The sequence below is a fragment of the Vidua chalybeata genome, chromosome 1, assembly GCF_026979565.1.
Source record: "Vidua chalybeata isolate OUT-0048 chromosome 1, bVidCha1 merged haplotype, whole genome shotgun sequence".
Taxonomy (NCBI): domain Eukaryota; kingdom Metazoa; phylum Chordata; class Aves; order Passeriformes; family Viduidae; genus Vidua; species Vidua chalybeata.
In genome coordinates this window covers 126,346,182-126,366,196 of record NC_071530.1, presented here as the reverse complement: position 1 = coordinate 126,366,196, position 20,015 = coordinate 126,346,182, and the positions used below count along the sequence as shown (strand labels likewise).

General features: G+C 40.3%; 1 protein-coding gene across 1 annotated transcript; it reads right to left on the bottom strand.

The window, feature by feature from the left end:
• Window positions 1-1,967: 1,967 nt before the first annotated feature.
• LOC128795005 (carbonic anhydrase 2) lies at window positions 1,968-19,003 on the bottom strand. Its single transcript, XM_053955410.1, has 7 exons — window positions 18,830-19,003; window positions 18,136-18,333; window positions 8,621-8,739; window positions 7,102-7,194; window positions 6,272-6,334; window positions 5,087-5,242; window positions 1,968-2,823 (listed from the first exon to the last, which is right to left on the bottom strand). Exons 1-7 carry the CDS (start codon window positions 18,861-18,863, stop codon window positions 2,704-2,706), a joined length of 783 nt encoding a protein of 260 aa, XP_053811385.1. The 5' UTR covers window positions 18,864-19,003; the 3' UTR covers window positions 1,968-2,703.
• Between the last annotated feature and the right edge of the window lie 1,012 nt (window positions 19,004-20,015).

The window sequence follows — 20,015 nt, the reverse complement described above, 5'->3', positions numbered from 1 at the left end:
TTTTCGATAAAGCTACTGCTTGTACTTTCATCACTCCTTGTTTCCATGGTACTAGATTTGACACAGCTGTTGCTTGCATGGCTTTCCTTTGAAGAGTCAGAAAATCCTAAAGCTGTCATTTAGTGAGTGATACTCTTCTATAAACTATCTGGACTTCTATAAATATTGCTGACTGCATACAGGGCATCATTAATCTTATCTTCCAGGGAACATCTCTAATCACAGCTCTACCCGCCCATGTCAATCTAGGACACATCCAAGCCTTAGAAATAGCAGTGGAAAAATCATAAAATGTTCTAACACATGGAGTTGGCAGACAAGTGCCAGACAGGATCACAAACTGTGCAAAATGAACAGTTTGCAAGTGAATGTGCTTCCCTCTTTCCCCCATCCAAGTGCTGGCTGAGTATCCTATGATGATTTCAAATTAGTGCACTAGCCCTTTATTTTCTTCTATGTGAATTTCCCTTTAATCAGAGCTGCCTACTTGACAGTAACACAATTATATGTGCTGGAACATCTTTGGTTCCATGACCAAGATGGTCTCTTAATTTACATTATGAATTCAGCAAGTTTTCCAGTTAAAACAGGATGATATTAGAATGGGTGTTAAGTCTGCTGTGCAACAAGTGCAAGACCTAATTACAAACTCTTTATATAAGCAATTAGTAAATAAGGTCAGAAAGAAGAGCTGGATGCTTCTGTTCACCATTATCTTAATTGAACTCACAATTCAGGAAACGAATCATGAATGCCAAGGAAATTGTTTTCTTTATTTCAGGGTTGGACTTAATACATGTCTCCCTTGGAAAAGGTTATCTATCCATTGCACTAGAATCAAACTGCAAAATGCGAATTTGTGATAAGTTCGTGTATCATTTTATGATGGAAAAGGCTGGAAAGGGATTTTTTTGGTGAGGATTTTGAGATGCGGCTCTGTAATCTGGCTTACTACAAGAAAAAGAAAAAAGACCAGAGCTGTCTGGTAGACCACACAGGTAAGACGTAATACAGGCTCTTCCTGTACCCAAATATGTGACCTAGGAACACCAGCTTGCACTGTCTGGCTGAATACAGAAGTACTTCATCCTCAACAAAGGCCAACATATGGCACTGACAACATTCCAGGTAAACAGACTTGCACAAACAAGATGATAAATACATGGCTGATGTTGACTGTCTTTGCTGTTAGCTATTGTTTATGGAGCAACCTTGAAGTGTGATGGAATAGAAGATATGAAACTCTATTGCAACAGTAGCTAGAACCTCAAGGGCATTTCCAGGTTTTTACCCCAGCCATTAGTTCACATTCTGTGTCATGTACCAGCCTGGATAATTTTTCAGCTGTTCATGTGCCAATGAGATTACCACTCCTCAGGCAGTCTTAGTGCCTTGTATTCAGAGTATTGTAGTTGTCAAGGTATGGGTTTAGAGTTTTAAAATCTGCATTTTGGTTTTTTTTTTTTTTTTTTTTTGTGGGGGTAGGATGGTGGGCATTTTAAATGTGGAAGCCTTTCAAAGGTTGAGATTTGACAGTTTTTTCTGAAGCTCTTGGTCTGCATTTCAAGGCATCTTCACTTCCCTCACACACCTTTCAAGATTCAGGTGCTTCAGAACGGAGTAGCAAACTCATAATAAATTAATTTGAAAACTAGCACCAAAATCTAATGAGCTCATTCTTCATCAGAATTTTGTTCAAAAGTTTTGTGAGAGCATCTTTCATTATACATTCAATTTTGATGACAATTTGTAGTGATTGCTCAAAATTAACACTTCCTTCTGCTATCAGAGAGAAGATACCTACTTAGAGAAAATTTCTTAACATATCCATACAGCCTTGCATTCATGTTCAGTGTCACTGAAGCCAATTCCCAATGTATATGTTTAGTAATTATGTTTAATATGAAACCATGTGAACAGATCAGTGACTCTTTACCAGAATTAAAATAATAGCAGGGAAGCAAAAATAGAAGTATAGATTTATTAGAGAAGTTATCTAAAATACAATATTATTTTCCTTTTTAAATTAGAACATATATTATTTCAAAGAAAAGATATTTTGTATTATTTCTACGGTAATAACAACTTTTAAAGATAACATTTAATTTAGAACATTTTTAATTAAAAAACCCAACACTACCATTAAGACGTAACTAAGGCTGTTGACAGCACGGGTAAAAATGCAAAATAGTCTCAAAAATATTTACATGTCAGTTTCTTAAAATCTACGAAGTCTAATTCTAAATATTAATTTTGCTTAACTTTCTCAAAATACCTTTTTTCTCTAAATTATAGCTAGATTCTGTATTCCTGTGCTTCTTACAAAGCTTCAAGTTATCATTAATTACGTGTACTATCACACCAGTGGATGAGGTTTCTTAAAATGGCTTATTTTGCTACCACCATACCCTCTCCCAAGTAGCCAACTTATTGTTATAAAAAAGTGTCAGTCGCAGTAATAGTCACCAAAATGCACACAGCCACCCACCCCCTGCCTCCCCCAACCCCACACCTTAAGAACCCTTTCCCATTCAGCCAAGAGCCTTTCACATTTCAATAGCTGGCATTTCAGATGCAGAGCAAAAGAAAGAATGGATCTGGGAGACATGATGTTGCTTGGGCACACATGGCAAAGTTTGATTTGGGCTGAGCAAAAGGGGCTCCTCACAAACACAGCAATTCCTAACACTCTCAGCACTGAGGTTACTGGAAGGAGGCTCTGACTTCTCTGCTCTTCAAAGGCTGGCATGGGCGCCAGTTGTCCACCATATGGCACACGGGCTCATTCTCAGCATTGAAGCAAAGGCCACGGAGTTTGCACATCTGTGGGAAAAGGCACAAATATCCTCAAATGCATGCTTTCATTTCAGCAGGACTTTTTGAAACTACACATCTTGAGCCTGAACCAGAGCTCTAAGTCAAAGTTTTGCCAGTATTAGTAGTCTAGAGATGGCATCAGCACCCACGTCTGCATTTCATCCACACCATTTCCAGCCTTGACATAGCCTCACCTGTCCACAAAATATCCTGGCAAGAACAACTGTAAAAGCACAAAAAACAAGGACATAGACACACATTTTCTGAACTCTGCAAGCAAAGAGCAGTTTGTCCTTGATCCAGATATGAATTGAAATCCTTTCAGAATCCTCTGCAAGTTACACAGTTTTGGCTGTTTTTTTTAAGTCCACTTGAAATAATAACAACTAAAAATGGCTTTACCCTTGGGTCAAAATAAAGCTGCTGAATTAATTCAAGTTATCCTGATTTCCAAATGCTGTGAGAGGGGAAAACTGCTTCACATCAACAGGAGCATAGTGTACAGTTATGGTACTTGTTCCTGAAGTACAACTGGTGCGTGCACAATCTGATGTAACAAAAGCACCTTTATGTCTAAGTAGGAATATCCAAAACTCACAAAAAGATTGTGCCAAAATAAGAACCCAACCCAAGCATAATTTCACACAGTCAGGTAGAACTGCTGATGAAGGTATGTAGGTGGGACACAGGATTTCCTACAAGTCAGGTTCTAGACCAGGTTTTTCCACATTCAAGGAAAAATGGCCTCAGCAGTGACCTGTCTCCGCTGGACTTTACCTTCAAGACCAACCAGAACAAAGCTGAAAGCTCAGCCTCTGCCAAGAACTGCGGTGTCACAACAAGTGATAGCAGGCTTGCTACACCATGCTGTTATTATATTCAGCTTCGGAAAACCTATCCACCTTAAACCCTGAATCAATACTCTTACATATGGTTTCTTATTTTGATCAGTATGGAAATGAAAAAGCAAACTGCCACACAGTGTGGAAATATTGATGGTAACATGGAGAGATGTGTAAGGGAGAAATAAGTGGTAACTTTTACCACTTGTAGGTGGTTGGAGTAGGTATAGTAGAAAAAAAACACACTATTTTGGTGGGTGTGCTCCTGCCTTATAATAAAACCGTATTTGCAGACTTTGGATTATCAACAGTAATAGGAATAGTTTGGAGTAGCGTCAACTTTAATGCTCCTTTGCAGTTTACTAATGACAATCGATCACTGCTATAGTTATTACTTCCAACAGTTCTTGCTCATCACATGTTCTATCTAACTTAAGTTCTAAATCACCTCAGTTGCATTTTCTTTTATATCAGAAACCCCCTAGAATTAGGTGCAGATTGTTAGCATATCTACCATCAATAAAAGGTACTTAGGAATTTGAAGGTTAAACTAAAGCCCTTCAGGACTGGTTTGTATTTATAGGCTCTAGATTCTATTTATATCTCTCAAACATACAGATCTGAACCCAAAAATGGAATCTTGCCTGTACGTAATTTCATTAATGGATTGTACAGAAAGCTGGGGCCAAGAGTGATTTAATCTGCACAAGCTTCTTCCTGCTAGAAAGACTATCCTTCTCAGGCTGGTCAATAGTATTTTCTTAGGCAGCAGACTTCTGGAATCTGCAAATTTTGCCTCTTCCAAACAATGGAAACTTTGTTAGAATCATCACAAAGCTGCGTAGGATTTCCCAGTCTGTTCTGTGACAAACAGAACTTGCAAAAAGAGTTCAGTGTCCTGGAAATGCTGGAAAACCAACAAACCAACTACAGCTCTACAGTGTGAGACTGTGGATGCAGCACACATGCTCCTCAGGTGCTTTGTAAACCTGGCCTCTTCAGGGCAAGCCAGAGAGGTAATTGCTTGTACAGCAAACCTTCTGATGCTCACAATACATGCTGGACTAACTGCATGTGCAAATGGTCCTTTCATGCATGCCTCAATTTTCCAGATTTTTACCACATGACAGCTCTAACCATGTATCCAGAAAATATCTGATAATTTTTTTCAACTTCCCTCCCTATCTTCCCTGGAGTGCCCAAATAGAAGACAAGTCTTACATTCTACAGCAAACTATATCCACAGGCAGAAGCAGAGTCCTGTCAGAAGAGGATTACCACTTCAGACAGATATTTTTGACATGTGATGCTAGCTATACCCTGCACAACTCTACACTAACACTGCCACTTCATAGATCACCTGGTGGGCTGAAGCCATCTGTGCAACTCCAGTACACATCTACTGGCACCATCCATTGGAAACGTACCTGTTCAGGGCTCACAGTGATGGGCTCCTTCAGAACATGCCAGATCACACATTCAAGCAGTGGTGGAGTGGTCAGTGAGCCAGGGTATGTCCAGTAGTCTCTGCATGCAGGAAGGAGTCCAGTAGGGTCAAAATTTGTAAAGGAAGCTTGCTTTCCCTACAATAAAGTAAGCAGATGGGCTGATGTCAGGAAGAGAACACATACACACACTAGGATTGCAGTAGCGAAGTCTCCCAGAAAAGCTCCATGTTTGTAGGAAGGCAGAAATGGGATTTGGCATCAAGTGTTGCATACCAACTGTAGTACCTTTGGGATTAAATACTCTCAGCAATATATTTCTTACAAGATTTTCAAGATATTGCTTCTCATATCAAATGCTGCATTTATGTTCCTTGGTCTTAGAGATAAGATTTGACCTTGCCTGAAAAACAATTGAGATTTCAGATGCCATGTACGCTGATTGCACTGTAAACACAGAACCTGTGAGACCTGTTGGAGAGTCCACTGCAGTAAGGAACACTATCCATTTACCACAAAGGGAGCCTGATGAGAAAGATGACAGCATAGTGTAATTTTTTACCTTTCCTGTCCATGTTTCTCATTGGCCTTTACCCACTATGAAGGTACTTAATTACTCAGTAAGTACTTTTAGTTTCTCATTAGTCAGCACACTAAAATCACACACACACACTGCACACAATATTTAATATACAGGAAGACTTTTTTCCCCTAAATTAGATATCCTGATCAAACCGTTTATCTGAATTCTCTCTAGAAATAGCCAAGAGAAGCATGCCTTCTTGGGAAAAGGAAATTTAACCCACAGATGTGCAGATGAGGGGAAATGCCTTTTCCATTTGTTACCACAGACTAGAAAGGGGACGAAGGAATGTAGTTTAGATTAGGAAGATGAATCCTATCCTATAGGTTTAAATACAGTTAAAAGAGAGAAATGTGGCCACAAAGATAGGAAATAATCACTGTTTCTAGTACTCCATGCTCTCTACGTCAACTTCATTCCAGTCTGTTTTGCTTTTAGAATTAAAGGAGCACCTGTGCTGATGGCAAGAAGGTTTGTTTTACGTTCATATATGCAGAAGGCTGGGAAGAAGTAAAAAAATCTACTTTCCAAAGAAAATAGCACAGTTGTGACGGGTGTCCATCAACACAGACAGCAAGTATTACCTTGGTTTGAATGGAGCTCAGAGCATCCACAACCTTCTGCATCTCAGGCTTGGTATTTCCCACCTGTAACATAAACCATATGAAAATAAAAATCGCCATGCATTCTAATGACACCTTTAGTTTTCTGTTACAGTTCTCCAGAAAACTTTTTTTCCAGCTGCATTTCATTACATAATAGCAGTATTACAGCATAAGTGATTTAAACAGGCTCTGTAAAATCATTTCAGTTGACAGTGAGCACAAACGGGTCAGCCAAGGACATTGGACACAATGAAGCTATTTTCATTTACAGTGTGTGGATTTATTTTTGGAGCTAAGCTGTTCTTCTTTTATGGAAGTCATCCTCCTAATAAAATAGTCACCCACAGTGAGGCCAGGATGGAATACTACACACTGCTGGAGCAGACATCTCCTCCAGCTAGCTGTCAAGGCAATTCAACTAGCACAAAACACAAAACACTCTGGCATTTAACAATGACAAGAGAAGGAAAATAGGTGCTATTTAGGCTGGTCACACTGCATATTCACACACACAATTTGGTCAGTTATGCACATCACCTTTCACTGGTAAGACTTAAGGTAGCATCACTATCTTGATGAAGTTAAGAATACTTGCTACAGGGCTGCAACAGTGATGGATGGCAGTCATACTCCATGGCCAGTGTACAATTTTTACAGATAAAGGAAGGTAAGAATTTGGAGCACCACCTAGTTTGCTACAGATTTGGGCAGTATAGCAAATGCTGCCTTATACTCTATTTTCTGCTCTTAGGTTCCTCTCTTAAACACAATGCATGTGCTGGACAAATAATAGAAAAAGTTTAACAAACCTTCATGAAGATGCCCACCACAGCTAAACCATCAGGATGCTTCACAGCTTCAGCAAATTTACCATATTTTACATTCCAGTGAACAATATGGAGCTAGGAGCAAGAAAACAAAGAAGCATTGTAAAGATGATATTCCATCCAGAATACTTCACAAATAAAGATGCAGGGAAGTAATTTATTAAGAGATGGTGTTTTACTGCTGAGGTTTGAAAGCTTTTGTGTACAGTTAAGAATTTGTTGAATTATTTACCTACTTTAAAGTTTCATTTATTCAAAGAGATTTCTGTAATGTGTTTTATTTTGCTCCTCACTCCTATTCCCTGGTGAGTTTTAAAGGCAAGCTGTGGCTGTATTCATTCTGCTTTTCATGTGGTGAATCTCCTGTTATCTGCAGCATAAGTTTTTCCCACATACAGCCCACAGGATTTTGATGTAGTATTTTAATGCTATATATCCTGGAGTTCTTACTACACTGATATATATTGCCCGTGTCAGAAGAAGCAGAGAAGATACTTAAACCACAGATTCGACTCACAATTTGGAAGTTTTTTTTTTTTTTTTTTTTTTTTTTTTTAAACAGTCCTGCCCTTTACTGGAAAGACTTGGAAAAGAATATTAAATTAATCTCCAGGTCATGTTAGCCAGGGTGTTACTTTCTTTTTAATTTCCAAGTTATTTCTAATTTAAGTTCATCAGGCTGTTTCCCCACACTGCAAGTCAAGTTTAACAAGTAACTATGGTACTGTGAAAGACAGAAGGCAACTGTAAGTTTCTCAGATAAGACAAAAGCTACTTTTCTCATGAAAAAGCAGCAGAGCCAATGAATTTGTGGGGTAATTTCTTTTATCTGACAATGCAAATCACAGGTATGTTCCACAAGTGTATATTTATTAATATATTTTAGAAGTCAGTCACAGAAACCAGAGGTAGATTTCTAAACAGAGGATGAGGAAAGGTGGGATATAAGGTATTAAAGTCACTCAGTTTCTATATCAGACTGTAATATGTAGTCTTAAGTGGTCTGAGGTACATCCAAAGTCTCAAGGGTATCACAAAGAGTGCCAGACAGTAAGGTTGCACTTTACTGTCTGCTCTCTTCATAGCTCCCCTTGATTCTTTGCTACCAAAATATGAAAATATCTGCCCCAAAATTATTCTGTTGCTTTTATAAATACCTCTGATGTTAAAAATTGAAGCTAGGAAAAGGGGACGTGCATGTTCAGATGTGCTACAATTCTCTTGTTTCATAATTTCCAAGAGTCACTGAGAAAGCAGTGGAAAAAATGGGTATTATTAATGTGGAGTTTTCTGTTTCTCTTTGACATGAAGTAGCTGAGAAAAATTACAACCCTAATGTCCTGCTCTTGCAAGGACTATGTTCTAAGGTGGCATCATACCAAAATGGTCTATGGTAACCTTCTCCTATGAAGATCTGTAGTCAAAGTACTACTGTGGTGGAATACTTAAATAAACCCCCTCATTATACAAAGAAGACTGGAGAAGGTAAAGCATGTCCTACCTCTGCATCATACTTCACACCATCCACAGTGTGCTCAGATCCTTGGCCATCACAGGATCCCCAGTGAATGTGAAACTGCACCAGCCTGTAGACTCCATCCAGCGCTCCTCCTTGCACCACTGCAAAGAAAAGAACTTTTATTAGCAACTCACATAATTTTTGTTATCAAGTCTCCCTTCAAACTGAAACAGCTGTCTCAAGTATTTTATGTGATTTACAGTTCAATGCATGCTGCCATGCTACTCCAGATCATCCTCAATGGTACATTACTGCAATACACCAAAATTGGTAATAAATGCATAAAAACATAAGTGACTTTACAGTGAGCAGTTCATCAGCAATTTAACAGGCATGCTGGTATTACAAGTGATGAGGAAGATGTAACTTTTCTGTCACCAAATAGATTAAAAAAGCCCTTTGTAAGAGGCCCACATAGAATCATTCTAAGGATGTACATTTGAAGACTGAATCATCTTCCATGTACTAATGTAGTCTGTCCTTTCATTTTAGACACTTCATCCATTTAGGCCTTAATCCTGCAAATCCTGTGGCAGATTGGATTGAGTAAAATGTTTTTGGTTCCAATTTAAATCCGAACACCTGTTAGCCATGGGTTAGCCTTCTTGCAGCAAGGTAAAGCTCTAGGCACAGGACAAGACAGTGCAGAGACGTGAATTCAAATCTTTTGTCCTTCCCATTGTGGTAAAAATGTCAATGCCTACAGAGACAGACTTTTTGGAACCGATTTGTTTATTTATGCTCTCTATTATCTGGCATTACTTGTGCTATGGGACTGCTCTGAGTGAAGTTCCCAGCCACACTTTGAATTATACAAGAGCAAGCTCCCTTATTCTGCTTGTTAGTCTTACCCTTCTACTCCAACTGTGACCAATCACCGTTATGATATGCAGGATCAAGCCCGACCATTGCAAAATGCTCAGGGCACAGACAATGTCTCCTCCAGTGCAGCACAAAGCACAGAATAACAACAAAAAGTTCTATTAAACAGAGCTATTTATCTAAGTTATCAGAGAAAGGTTTCACACCAGTTTGTGGGTTGGTTGGGGATTTTTTTCCTTTTTTCCCCCTAAGATTCTCAAATCCAAATTCAAAATTAAATCTTTAAGTTGTTAATATTTAAAAATTTAAAAACAAAAAGTAATTTGAAGTGTCAGATATTTTAAGAGACCAATTACTCTCTATAAATATATATACAATAAAGTGACAGAAGAGTGCTGACATCAGGTATTACATGTAAGTGTGCTCTATGTATGTGCCACAAAATAATTCTGTGGAGTAAAGATGCTTTCCTCTCAGTCTGCAATTAGTCTAGACACTAGCACAATACGTACATGTGTGAAAATATGTATCAAATGCTGATTGGAAAAGGTGGCTGCAGGTTTGAAAAAGTCACATTATATACAAGCATGGATATAAACAATAAGGTGACAAAGATTTCACTAAAAATCTGCAATACATGAAAATGAAGTCAGATTTCTTAAAAATACGTAAGTTTCCACCAGCGTTCCCTATGCATGCAAAATTTGGGTTCAGTGGACAAATCCAGCATTTGCCTAGGGCTCCTTTGGTAAATACATTTAGAAATCTCCCAACAAGTATTTTTATTTGAAAAACATGAATACATGTTCCACTGCAACCTATGTAATTTCCAGTACTGTAGCCAAGACACCAGGACTTGCCCTATATCCAAGCTATGTGATCCAAAGAAGAATGTCTACTTAAAGTAATCAAATAAGAACATATTCTACTTTTGCATTTCTGCATGTGCTAGCTGCCAAGAAGCATAACTGTTTCAAGCACAGGACTACAAATCTGAGAACTTTTTTCAGAACAGCAGCTGTAGAAGGGCATTCATTCCTTTTGGAAATGAAGCAACTGGTTGCTGTGTCTTTACAGATTCAAAATCATTTAATGTATACAATTTCATGTCTTATTTTAAAATGATGCCATGGAGTTGCAGTGCTTCAGTTCACGGCCTTGCTGGTTGTTGCAGGTACAAATGGACTGAGGTTCCACCACTCCTTCACCTCAGAAAGCACTAGCACAGCACAGGTTAATCTGCCATTATTAATCAATGGAAAGCATGCTGAAAAACAGAACCATGCAATGTTCTTGAGTTCATTTGCAGTGTTATTTCTCCACACAAAGTTTGCTATAGTCTCAAAACCCCAGAAGATGCAGAAAAATCTCTTCACAGTTTTTGCTTACTTTTCTCATTCTGTGGTTCTCAAATCCAGCACTAGCTTATTTTGACTCACAGCAGAGCATTCAAAGAAAGTAATAATTAGATTAGTGAGAATGAATACAAATCCAGCAGGCTTAATTACAGAATGGCCCTCTTGTTCTAGCCTATATTAAGCAGTTATTTTATTTTTAATACTCAGTCTTTCCAAGAAAGCAAAACTTAAAACTAAACTTAAAAGGCAAAGTAGCAATGATAGAACTGCTATTTTCTTCAGAACAAGCTTTTTAAACCATAAATAAATGCTACCAGCTTTTGCACGATGGAAGTTCACAGAGAATCAGAACAACATTCATACCAGCAACTTCCCTGTCTATGTTCCATGTGACAGGAATATCAACTCGAGGCCACATTGAAAAAAAATCCAATCTTTCCATCCCTTTTTAAAAAAGGATGGGGACGTTCTGATCTGTATTTGAGCATCTCATCATTAGCTCTCTTACTTTTGAAATCAGTATTAGTGAAAACCATCCTGGAAATACATATGCAGCTGTGATCCTTTCTGTTTTATGGCACAGCTTCAGATGGATGCTGTCTGAAGACAGCACAAGATGAGCTGAAAAAACATTATTTTCTTACAGATTCCATTTACTCAAGACAGTTTACATCATAACCTGGTCTTGTGTTACAGCCCAAGAGGTGACAGTTTGACAGTGCCCTTTCTTCTTTTCCACTATTAGACACTTATTAGACAAATTTGGAGCTACTTTCCTTAGATTAAGAAATGGTAAATTTTTTCCATTACCTTTCTATCTTCTACCCTTTACTAGAAAGGTTATACTAGCAACATCCAGTAATTATATTTCACTGTTAAATGATCTCGTAACATGGTCTAAATTAGGTGAATACAAGTATTAGCACCACTCATTCAGGAAGTCAAATAACCACACAAACTCTTCCACTTATGTGACTTATGCCAACTGTGGGATTTCTTGGATACAGAAGGTGAAGTTGATTTGACTCCATTATACTTTCTTGGGATATTTGAAAACACACAGAAATCAAAGGGTGTTTTGCTGCATCTGGTACAGCTGTTTACTGAGGCTGCACACCTTCACTGCTCTATTTAAAGGCAAGTTGGTGAACAGTTATTCTTCCAGTGTGAAACAGAACAGCCTTGTAAAAAAATACTGTGGACCACTTCATACCTTTTCTCAGGAAGTGGCAGCATCCACATCTAAATTTTTGCAGGAATACTGTGGGAATTACTGTTATTTAGTTAACTCCTATGGAATGTTCTCTTTATACAGAGCAGAAGACTAATACATCTCATAAAGCCAATAAACATGTCAAAGGATTCATCAAAACGGAGGAACTACAAGATTGTTCAATGAGTTGGACTGAATTCCTTCCTGTCACAGCAATTAGTGTGACAAGAAGAAATACTACTGTAAAGTTTGTTAATCTGAGAAAATGCAGAATGAGAAAATGTTCTACAAATGACAATCACTGACTACAAAGCTCCTTCCAGTAGCTGAAACAATGAGTCCACTAGAGTACAGTAGATGTTCAAAAGCTCCAAATCTCAATCTCTAATTGAGATTGCACCAAACAAAAACCTAGCAGCAGGATATTTCAAGCATCTACCTTCAAGAACAGCCCTCTCACACACACACTGCTTTAGCACAAAGAAAACCATGATTTTATATCAGCCTACAGTAGATGTGATGTGTAAATAATATTCTAGGCATATGTTTATGTAAACATATGCACAGTACATACATTAGTGCTAATATTTAGTAAGCTTTTGTGTGTACAGACATCTGTACAATGGAAAACAGGACTTGAAGAGACAAAGCAGATGAAGCATTACTTGAGGCAAGGAAAAAAACCTACTTGAGCACCATGTACTATTAATGACATGAAAAAGGCTCTTATGAGGATGCTCAGGAATTAGCCTTGTGTTCTTATGCAAGGATGGGCTTCCCATTTGAGAGGCTACAGTTCAGTTAGGGAGAGCCGTCACTTCTGGGAAACGTGGAGTACAGAGTGTCACATTTTGTGAGATGTTTCCTTCTTTATATTATGTCTTTCAGACATTCCTCCTAGGACATTGTATCATGACAAGCAACAAGAGCAAGACAGCATTGAAGCATCTGACTGTAGTGCTCTTATTTACAGAAAACGTCTGTAATGGTTTTCACTATGAGAAAAAAAAAAAATTGGTATATCATAAGGGAAAAAAACCAAAACAAACCTACTTCTGACCTTGCTAGAAATTGAGCCTGATAAGGCTACAAGGATGTTCCACAGAGATAGACCAGAATGAAACAGCTGCCAAAACACAGCAAGTCTGAAGACGTGTGTATCTGCAGCAGGTCAGTGGTTCCAATTCACCTCAGTTGAACTATTTCATCCAGACTGGGCAGCAGCCAGGAAGACTCTGACCTGCTTCAGGATACAAAGTCATTTAGGTTCTTAACATTCCTCCAACTCCCTGGGACCAGTAGAGCTTATTTCTCATGCAGTCTCTTAAACAGAAATTCTCTGAGAATCATAAGATGCTGTACTGAGTCTCGGACCAGTCTTCAGCCCTCACATTTCACACTATATAGGCTTACATCAACTTTTAAGAACCAAATTGGAAAGTATCTCTTGAAAGTATCAACTGATTTAATTTCTAATAGTAATACTTGAATACTATGCAGTGGCTGCTCACTGTACTGAAAATTGTGTACTGCACAGGGTTAATACTACACTCAGATCTAACAAAGGACTAACAAACTCAAGGTGTGAGCATTGCCTCTGAGTATGCAGCAGTCCCTCATGGCTGTAAGTAAATAAACAAATTATCAGCTGAGCAGAGTGGTAATCGTGACATCTGGCACACAGCTTCATTACAACTTAAAAATAAACTTTTCCAAGTGGCCCCAGCTGATAACAGCTGACTAGTTTCTCCTGGTTTTGCATTAAAAGCACCTCTAGAGGAGGGATTTGCAAAAGGGAAGGAATTAAGTTTCCATGATTGTTAAATGCGCAATTCAGGTCAAATTTCTGCTCAGAAATTGCATGTTAATATTAAAAAAAACCAAACCAAACAAAAAAACCCCTACACACAAACCAACTCCACCCCAGTGTAAACAAAGAAGGACACTTCTCTGTAAAGAAACGAAGACCTGAAACATGCAGGACTAATCTCATGCCCGCTCATCTTCCTTTCCAGTTCCTGGAAATCCTGGAACTATTCAAGTACTTGTTTATACAGACTTTGCAGCTTCTGGTGATCCCAATTCACAGGAAAAATTACAAAGATCATATGCCCTTGAAACCTCTGACATTTTAGCTAAGCCATACACAACATTATGTGTGACATAAGCAGGTGTCTGAATACAGTCCCCTAAATCTATAATCAATCAGCTCTCTGATTTCTGATTCCAAAGGATCAACACATTCATTGCTTAAGCAATGTGGACCTTCAATGCATGACCCTATACTGATGACATGCAATATTATTCTGGCATGGTTAATATTATATCTTTAGATCTGGGAAGCCTAAAAATAGACCAGTAGCAGTGACTTTGATTAAGAGTTGTGCCTTAAGGACAGCAGACTTACATATTTCTTCTTCCATTTACCAGCTGAGGTGGAATTGTAGGAGAAGATCAACAATGGCATTATTTTCAAAGAAACTCACTGCCAACTGAGCAGTGCTAATACACTGGCTCTTCAATAACCACTGTGACAAAATAGATTAGTTTATTTACAGTGAGTCATAATTCAAGACAGCTGAAGTGTATGCATTAATATTTACAATTATAGAAAGAATCAGGTAATATATTGGATTACAACTACTGAAACACTCTCAAGGGGAGCTAGCATCAAGGCGAATACAGTATTTTCATTTTCAAGGTTTTCTCATAATTTTTAAGTTCTACTATGACTTAATATCTGCAAAAATGTCAGATTTTCTTGGGACACTGACTTGAATTTCAATACTCTAGCTCAGCATCAAGGAGAAGGAAACAATTAAGGGACTTAGCCACAAGCATAAATTACCAGCACATTTTGTCAAGTCTCTAGAGTCTGACACCATAGTTGCAATTCACTTCTCAGTAGAACTGTCAGGTTCTACAGCTAAAATATAGTATTTTAGCATTCTTGTTATAGAATAAATTAATGGCTGATTGACTTCTTTTATAAGCTCATCAAACACTTGATCAGAAAATACAGACTACAGAGTCTGCTGTTGTGAACATGCTTCAGTTAAATTTCTGAACTCAGATAAATTCTCAAAGACTCTGGAAAAACTCACACAGGGAACACGCTTTACACATGTTACAAAATCTTTCAGGCTCCTGAGGGTTTTTTGAGGACAGTCATGTCCTGTGGTTTTATGGCTCTGAGAGGTCGCTGTTTAATTCTGTCTTTTAAAGCAAGGGAAGTGATACACAAGTCCTTACAGAAGACTGGAATATGCAACATTTAATGTTAAATGAAGTACCCTTAATGAGACTCCTTTGCTGTAAAGTTCCTGTATGATAGTTACACATCTTATTTTAAGAATTATCATCATCACTTGCTTCACTCATACATGTAGGGTCTGGTTCCATCATGAGAGTGGATGAACCTGAATTCAAAGTTTTATTCCTAGTGACACTTTTATCATAATGACTTTTTTGCTGTCAAAATTAAAAAGAAATTTTTGAAATGAAAGACTTTTAAAGATTAATGCCTACAAATACTTTATGTTGTACTACTATTAAAAGACAGTGGACATGAAAATTAAGAAAGCAACTGCAAGAACTGAAGGCGAAGACTAAGTAACAACTGAATGGGGAAGTTCAGAGTTCAGTTTCTACATACAAACCCAAGAAAGCATTCCAAAAGGCTCTAAGCATACAAAATAGAAAATAACTACTTTTATTATACTATTACTACCTGCTTCGAGTTTTTTTAAATTGAAATAGTATATTTTTATTATATTATTTATTATATTATTATTATATATTAATTATATTTTAAATTGCATTTTGTATATTCTGGAGAGCAGGAGTGAGCAATCAGACACTAAGACCTAGAACTGCTGTTCAGTTTCAGTGTCGTTAGTTATGAGACTGACGGCTCTTAATGAAATGGATCTACTTTGTGTGCAGTTACTCATCTTGAAGATTATTCACAAACAATGATCTTATTACTTCATTTTGCGCCTACTACTACAGATAATTCATTACCACATATGGGACAGCTCATAGAAACAAGCAATACAGCCTGTGGGAAGTATTTGCAGGATATTATTCCATTGTCTTTTGTAAAACATACCAGCACATCACATAACCTCACATAGCTTCTCCCTGTGATTGTTGTGTGATGTCTAAGCAAGAACACATTTGAGTCTCAAATGCAGAATCAAGCAGATACAAGTCAAAGACAGCTCTATTTTGTGTAAGGAAAGTAGGTTACCTAGTTAACTGCATACAAATGAAGCCATTAAGTGTGCTGCCAGGTAGATTCTGTGCACTGCAAATTTCAATAGGAAGTCTAGTAGTGAATGATCCACCCATACCCAGCTTCACAGGTACCTATTTAGTGGTTTTTGTTTCTAAAGAATAATAATTTTTTGCTTCACTAATAGAGATACTGAGAACATTTCTACTTGCATCTTCTATCCTCCCACTCTGAAAGCTGTGTCACTGCATATTTGTCAAAGGATCCCTGTCACAGATGTTCTGGTTCTGCACTGACTTCTCATAAAGAGCATTTTTCCTGCAGACGTTTCTTTAAATTATTTTATGTTCCTGCCATTTTTTCCTCACAACCTGATTTTCACAGTTGTTTTCACAGACTTAGGTACGCACCAAGTGAACCCAATAGATTTTTACACTGTGAAGACCTCAACCTCATTCCTTTGGGCTCAGTGAGAGCAGGATGGCAGCAAGAGTAGACTTGCATGTATCTGGTAAGAAAATCTTTTTTTTGTACTCTGGATCATTTACCTTATTCTCCATGACACTGTTAAATTGAACACGATGCAGCTGCTTTAGCTTCCCAGTGTTTCAAAAAAATAAACACAGGTCAGAATACCTTTTTCCTCTCCTTTTTAAAACTGTACAAATATCAACACTGATACTTTTTGTAAATTGTATGTGGACCTATGTGTATTTATACAACTGTTAATGCTTATATCTTACTAGTTAATATTGTCCAGCATAAAAAATAGAGTTAAAATACAAAGTCAAATTCTTAGAGCACTGCTGAATGTCTGTTATACTGTTGTATTACATTAGTTACAAAAACCTCGTATTTTCAGTAGGCACAGATCATTTGGTTTCAGCACCATTCCCTAAATGACATGCCCAACAAAACACTTAGGAAAAATAGGACACTTGCTCAAGCAAGTTAAATCAAGCAGTGTATAGAGAAGCTAGTGACTTAGAACAGGATTGTTTTTGTTGTCCAAATTAAAGATAAAGGCACATTCATTGTGGCAGGGTGATGACTTTGCAAATGCAGCCATATGAAAAACTACAATCAAAAACAACATACAGAACCCTCGTTGCAAGGGCAGCTTGGATTCAGTATGCCCATCAGAAAAGTCGTTCCTTTCAGGAAGGATTATTAAGGTTTTGCAGGATTCCGTGCTTAATTTCACCACAGAGCACAATGAACAGCAAGACACTGTAGACCGACCGCCTGCTAGCAAACTTTGTAGGAATCCATCAGACACTTTATCTAGAAAGCCCAGCATCAAGAAATGCCAGGGATAATGTTTTTTTGACTTATAAAAGAACAAAGAGCTATTTCTTCTAATCATTTATCTGTTTCTGTACTAACCTGGGAGCATACTGGCTTCAGAAATATGAAATAGTATTTTGATAACCAAAGAAACTATTTCCACTTCAAGTTGTTAACTGTAATCCTTTACTAATTTAAGGCCATTTTTTCCTACAATGTTATTAAGCCTCTTCTTTTAACCATTTGAGCAGGAGCTTATGATAACCTATGCCTAAAATTATTCCTGTCAAATACACTTAAATTTTTTTCTTTCCACAGCCAAGCCCTTATCCAGATCCTTCTGACTTATACAAAAATAAACCAATTCACTTCACTGGAGTTTAGCTGCCTAGACAGCCTTAGTTTTCTTCTAATGAGATCTCAGTTTCCTGTTTGCTGAATCCTCACCTTACAGAAGCCAGAATATTTTTGTTTGTTTTCATCCTTAAAAAACCCTTACGGATTTAGAATACATTTTAGTAGGAGTTAGTTAGTAGCAATTTCTGTCATTCCCCTCCTGCACACGAAGGTGGGGTCTCACCTGACTTGTCGGAAGAATCATCAAACTCCACGTTGAAAGAGTGCCCGTTGTTGACGATGTTTCTGGCCGTGCTGGCATCATAACTGAAGCTAAGAGGCTTCAGAGAGGAGTCGTACTTGGCGGACTTGCGGCAGATGTCAATGGGGGACTGGCGCTCTCCATTGGCGATGGGAAAGTGCTCATGCCAGTGAGCGGGTCCTGTAAGACAGCGGAAAGCAACTCAGTGGGAAAAGACACAAAGTTCGGGGGATATAAGCGATAACTCTCTCTCTGGAAATCGGGACGTTCGAACACCAGCATCAGCCTTTAACTGCGTACCACTTGTGTGGGCTGGCGGTAGCAGCAGCACAGGCGAGCAGAGATCCCACCTGGGCACCGAGACACCCGGCAGCCGCACAGCCTCGGCGGCTGAGGCGGGGGTTGTACCGGGGAGTCCTCGGGGACACCCCGTCCTGTGGAGCAGCGCCCATCGTTCCCTTCCCGAAGTAAAGGAATGTCAGCAGGGAAGCAGGAGATGCTCCGGCACAGCGTGCGGAGCGCCGGACAGGCTGCACGGACGCAGGTGCATTTCAAGGTTACGAGAAAAAAAGCGCCACCGAGCTCACTGCCGCTCCAAGCAAGGGCTCCGCGGGGCAGCAGCGGGCGCGGCTCCCGGGAACCTGCCGGCAGGTGTCCTGCACCGCCGGGCACTCACCGTCGTGGCTGCCGTATCCCCAGTGGTGGGACATGGTGCGGCCCTGCTCTGCCCGCCGAAGCTGTCACAGCACCCTGGCCCCAGCCCGCTCTCAGGGGCTTTTATAGGCTCCCGCCAACTCCATGCCCTTCTCTTCGGCCAGAGGAGGGGTGGGGAGTGCGGACGAGGGCGGAGGGAGACTCCGCTGGGGGCGGGGAGAGCGGTCCCTCATAATCCGCCATCGGCCGCGGAGCTGTGGCGGGCCCGGTGAAGAGCGCCCCCAGCAGGCAGGCGGGCGGTGCGAGGCGGCTCGGAGCGGCTGCAGGCAGGGCGGGGGTGCCGGACTCCCTCCGGGCTCCCTCCGGGCTCCCTCCGGGCTCCCTCCGGGCTCCCTCCCGGCTCCCTCCCGCCCTCCTTCCGCGCATCGCGCACCGCGCACCTGCGGGCGCTGCCGGGCGCCGCCGGGCGCCGTGACCTTGGGAGGTGCCGGCGGCTGGGCCGAGCAGCGCGCCGAGAGCCGGTGCGGGGCGAGCGGCGGGTGCGAGAGTGCGGTGTGAGAGAGGGAGCGGGTGTGCGTCCGTGTGTCCCGCGGTGTGTGTGTGTCTGTCTGTGTGTACGTGCGGGTGCGCGGCGCGGCAGGGCGGTCGGGTGCTGCTCCCTGCCGGGAGCGGAGGGAAAAGAGGGAAGAGGGCAGTTCAGCAGTGACGAGGGTCCTGCAGCCAGGGTTTGTCGTAGGTACCAGATTTTGGAGGCGGAGATCGGCGGAGTTGCAGAGAGGAGCTGTGGTGGGGCTTCAGAAAAACGGGCACGTCACCCGCTTATTGCTCCGTAGTGCGTTTTTCCTCATCGCCTCCGGAGAAGCTGCAGGTCGAGCTGCGCTTACGTGTAATTCTTATCATTGAGGCATTACACGCTTAACTGTGAGTGCGGCTCAGCTGCCGGTCTCGAGGCTGGATTAGCGAGAACAAAACTGTGCAATACATATTTTAGATGTTTTCCTATTGCGCAACGCTCCGGTGTTCTGTGGCGGGACAGGAGGGATCGGACCTTGGCAGCCGTTCCAGCGGCGGCTCCGTTCCGTGTCGCGCCGCTTCCCTCGGCCCGGCGCTGCGGTGGGGCGGGCTGGCCCCGAGGGGCAGCTCCTAGCCGAGTGCGCTTGCAGATGATCCTGTTCGAAGGCTTTTCTGTGTCTTGCTCTGAGCAGTTT

Coding starts and splice junctions, on each gene's coding strand:
- LOC128795005 (XM_053955410.1), bottom strand. CDS start 18,863: ATGTCCCACCACTGGGGATACGGCAGCCACGACG. Junction 18,334..18,829: donor GGGATACGGCAGCCACGACG/GTGAGTGCCCGG, acceptor GCTGTCTTACAG/GACCCGCTCACTGGCATGAG. Junction 2,824..5,086: donor TCACTGTGAGCCCTGAACAG/GTACGTTTCCAA, acceptor CTTTTCCCACAG/ATGTGCAAACTCCGTGGCCT.